The sequence below is a fragment of the Stegastes partitus genome, unplaced genomic scaffold, assembly GCF_000690725.1.
Source record: "Stegastes partitus isolate 25-593 unplaced genomic scaffold, Stegastes_partitus-1.0.2 Scaffold417, whole genome shotgun sequence".
Taxonomy (NCBI): Eukaryota; Metazoa; Chordata; class Actinopteri; family Pomacentridae; genus Stegastes; species Stegastes partitus.
In genome coordinates this window covers 176665-181317 of record NW_007578148.1, presented here as the reverse complement: position 1 = coordinate 181317, position 4653 = coordinate 176665, and the positions used below count along the sequence as shown (strand labels likewise).

General features: G+C 41.7%; 1 protein-coding gene across 1 annotated transcript in view; it reads left to right on the top strand.

The window, feature by feature from the left end:
- Positions 1 to 726: 726 nt before the first annotated feature.
- myo1g (myosin IG) overlaps positions 727 to 4653 on the top strand; it is a 75648-nt gene continuing 71721 nt past the window's right edge. Inside the window, exon 1 of the mRNA XM_008285807.1 lies at positions 727 to 932. Within this exon, the coding sequence (XP_008284029.1) occupies positions 838 to 932 (95 nt within the window). The 5' untranslated portion in view covers positions 727 to 837. The remainder of the gene's footprint in view (positions 933 to 4653) is intronic.

The following is a 4653-nucleotide window of genomic DNA, read 5'->3' as shown; positions in this document are numbered from 1 at the left end:
TATTTAAAGCTTTATTTCCATGTTTTTGGGGGGTTAATGGTGCAACAGGTCCCACCTCGTCTAGTATCTGACTGGTTGGCTGAAAAGACGGTGAGGCGGGAAAATATCTGCCAAAGATTAGAATCGGAGGGAATCGGAATGTAACGCTGTGGAGACTGAGTTACCTTCAAAAGCTCTTGAAAGGGATTCCCAGATCAACAAAAAACCGTGAAATGGTGGGAAAAGGGATTTGGTGATATGCTTTAGTCAGCATCCTGGTGTCTGAACTCTATCACAGAAACCGTCGTCTCCAACATCTACAGACCGAGTTCCAGAGAGAAAACCCCGAGGGACGAGTTGTGCCGCCGGTGCCAAGTTCAGAGAGGAAATGCCGCGATCCTTCCCAGGAGATAAAGGGCCATTTTTTTTCTACCCTCAAATTAGCAAAGTTAGCTGCTCTCGTCTGGCAGCGAGTCACATGTGGGTTCCTGTTTCTGGGAACACAAAGATACACAGAAATGAAGCGAGTGAAGGCTTGTTGAGCGTAGAAGGTTTGTGGCAGGAAGAGACGAGACAGAAAAGGATGCAGAATAGGATGCAGAAGTGGCGTGAGCTTTTAAAGATAGCCTCTGCTATTTATACAGATGTGCGTGAGTGACAGGTCGACTTGCTGCAGCTTGTAGACCACAGCGCCGTGTGGCTCCACTAAGCATAGACTCGAGCAAAGACCACGCCACGCCTACAAAACCGTCTGCACTACCGGCCCAGAAGCTTCTTTCTTCTTCCTTGAGCTACTTTCTGTTCCCTCTGCGTCCCGTCTGACTCTTATTTTGGCGTGTTCGGCGACCACAGCGAGGGATGGCGGAGCTGGAGGGTTTGGAGTTCGGCAAGTCGGACTTTGTGCTGCTGGATGAGGTGACGATGGAGCAGTTTATGGAGAATCTGAAGCTGAGGTAAGGCCTGAGGTCCTGTTAGAGAGGAGGAAGCAGGGTGGAAGCAGCTGGATGGCAGAGATGCAGAAGGTTGCGCTTGTCACATACCTGATATATGACGTTAAATGAATGGAGGATGAAGATTAGGGTGTATATGCTTACCAAATACACCATAAACTCAACAAAACATGTTAACATCAATCTTTGTGAGTAACTGGAACTTCTGCTGACGCGTTTAACAAACAAACTACACCAAGAATTCAACCAAAAATGTAAAGAAAATCCCGTTTTAAAGAGTTTAATGAATGAAAATAAAGATTAAAGCACATATGCTTACCATATACACGCTCTGTGACTCATAAACTCAACAAAACACATGAACTCATGAGTTTGCATCAATCTTTGGGGAGTTCTGTTGACGAGTTTATACCGTCACCATTAATGGTTTCTGACTCACATAAACCCTTAAAACATTGCTCAGGCTCAACACATGAAGAGTTCACATCAATCTTTTTGAGTTCTGACAACATTATGACATTATGTTCAACCAACAAACGACTCTGAGTTAAGAGAACAGATTCTTTAATTACCTCTAAGTTTTAGATCATAAACAGACGAGATGTTTCTAGAAATGACTTGAATGATTCCAGCAGAGTAGGATTAAAAAAATAATAATAATAATTGGCCCTAAAAAATGGAAAAACATTGGAAATGTAGGTGGTTTAAAGGCCCTATAAAGTTCCTGTAAGTGTGTATATACATGGATGATCCATATTTCCTACTAAAAATACAGTCTTTGGTCGACATTTCACCACCTGTTGAGGCTCTAACATCAGCAGAACCTGATGTGTGGACAATATGACAAGACAAGGCTCCAGTTTTATGCCTTTCAACAAAATGCTGATGTTGAACAACGACTGTATTCTTAAGGATACGTCCACACTACCGCTCTCTAAAAAAAAGGTTTTGGCTCAATAGAACAAAGCAAAGCAACAGTCTGCATCAGCTTTTCCAATGAAATTAAGTTCATCCAACAAACTACATTGAGGTGGATGGAGTTAGCTTTTCCTCCACAATCAAGACGTTGTTATTAACCGTTTATTTGATGATTGGTAAACTAAGACAGAAAAATTCAGCTGTTCCTGAATTTTGCTGATGTACTTTTATGAATGCAAATTGGGAAATTTTGATAATTAAGTTGCTCCAGTGTTCAAAAGAAAAAGCAGGAGACTCGAAAATTAAGTTATCAAACCAATTTGATTAAGTTATCTCAATTTTGAATTTAGGTTTAAATGAACTAGTGCAGAAATCTAAGTTTGAATGACTCATAATATCGAGTTGAGGCAACATCAAGTCAATGCACTGTTTTTATTTATTTAAGCAACGGGATTATGTTCTTGGAATTTATTCCTAGAGAGTACAACATGGGTTGAAGTGGGGATGCATATTTTCAACACATGCATTTGTCTCCGACTTTTAAAAAAAAGTACAAAAACGGCGCTAATGTTTGCTCATTGTGATCCTATATATGAATTTAGACACTTTCACTGTAAATTGATGCAAAGAAAAAGGTGCAAATTGGAGGAAATCAGGTGTTTTCTGCTCAAAATCTCCCTGTTTAGTTGTTGTGCAATAATACTGAATTACCGATCTGACGTCTGGATGAGGACATGAGAGCAAACAGGCGTGACTCAGCTCTGCCTTTATTCTCCCGCTCAGCCTCGAGGGTTCAGGTTAAAACTTGTGGTTCGTTTGATCGCCGCCTCCTTTCACCGTGTAGAAAACAAACCTCCCAGTCAAACCCGTCCAGCTCAACACCTTTCCTCTGCTTCGTGACCTTTAGCTCCATCAGTCCTGGTGGCGTGCGTTTTTTAAAATTTTTTTAATCTCAGACCATTCTCACTTCCTCAGCGTTTTTTCTCTTTTTTTGTAACGGGGCATCGTGTCCTCGCTGCAAACTGTGAAACATCACACGACAGTTTCTGGCGTCATTCTGAAAGACGAGTGGAGACGCACCAAATGTCAAGCGATGTTGAACAAAGTCTAGATTTAGAAGATAATCACGCTCTCTGGGCTGACGTGTGCACAGCAGATGGCTCTAAAGGAACATTTTTCACATAGCTGCTCCGGCTTGGCGTCTGCTCACCGTCATACATGTGAGCTGGAAGCTTCATCCAAAGCCTGATCCGACTTGTCTCCTGGCAAAGTCTGAGCATTTGTACTCTACGTTTTGTTTTATATCTTCCAAACTTTTGTGTTTACGCGTCGGTTTCCTTTATCGAAACACCTGAATGAGAAATGCCTTCACGTATTATTTAGGAGTTGACAGTAATCTCAAATGAATAAACCAACACTGATTGGTTTTACTGAAGCATTAGTTGTGTAGGTATTAGTTAGTTGTATTTCTGCATTCAGACTTTAAAACTTAAGCAGCATTCACCCAATTTTAAGATATCGAGACTTCTGTCACAGCAGCTATTTTCATGCAAACACATGAGATGCGATGCAGAAAACCATCCCCAAAACAGAACAGGCGCTTCATTAATGAGCTTAATTACAGCCGTGTTTAATTACTGTTCCACGTCAAAGCGGCTGCTGCGAACTTGGGCTGAACAATCAATCGATTTTTTTTTAAAAAGCAATTCGAACAAACCACAAAGGCTGCACTTTAGGACCAACAGCACAGTAGTGGTTGTTCATGTCTGTGTTTACTCTGAAGCAGATTAGTTTTTCGTAGCTGCAGGGAGGTTGTGCTACTTGTCAGTTTACTCTGTTCTGCTTCTCAACTATTAATAGATTTGAAACTGCAGTCTGAAACAAAGCAATTAGCAAATACCAAAGGCTGCAGTCTGAGATACAGAATATAAATAACAACGAGGCTAGTGCGGTAATTCGGATATATTTAAGCTGAGCAGATTAAAAACCTTCTGGTGCCGATTGATCAGAATGTGGTTTAGGCTGCGAACTTTCACACGTCACACTTTTGGTGGTGTCTCATGTTGCGGCGCTCCATCACATGTTTTGAATGAACCAATCACAAATCTAATCATAATATCTGATGTTAAATCGTTCAGCCCTTCACTGCTGTCTCGCTGTTTTGTGCACATCCTTCTACAACATGAATAGAAAGCATAAAGCTACCAAGACCCACAGAGCCTCAGTGATGGCAAATACACCAACAGTCCCGCACACGGACTAACTTGCAAAATGATTTTGACGATTTTAATGACGCTGTAGCACTGAAATGCTTCATATGTGTTTATTTCTACGAGTCAGACAGTGTGCGGGAGTTTCTCAGAAACTTTTTGGAAACAGTCCCACTCCTACACACCTGCCTCATGGCCTCGTCTTCACCCGTTTAGACGTAGAGGGTCTACAAATATGCTTTGGAGGAATAAACCCCTGAACTGACTCCATTAACCCCGCTGCTATGTCAGTTTCCTCCCTCCCAGCTCAACAAACCCACTAATGGTTACACATCGCTGTGACGCCCTTCGAACCACAAGTTTCATTTCCTGATTTCACACACTTGTGTCACTTCCCGTCAGTATGACATAAAGGCAAATTATGTTCCAACTCGAGGGTTTTTTCAGTCTAGGGCGGCATGAAAAACTCATGAGGAAATGGTGCTAGTTTGCTCTGTGCTTATGAAACACCACATCATTGCCATACGGGGCCTATAAAAGGTATTAATTCTCTCTGGAAGTTTTGCACTTTTTCAACATTGAGTCATGGTCAATTT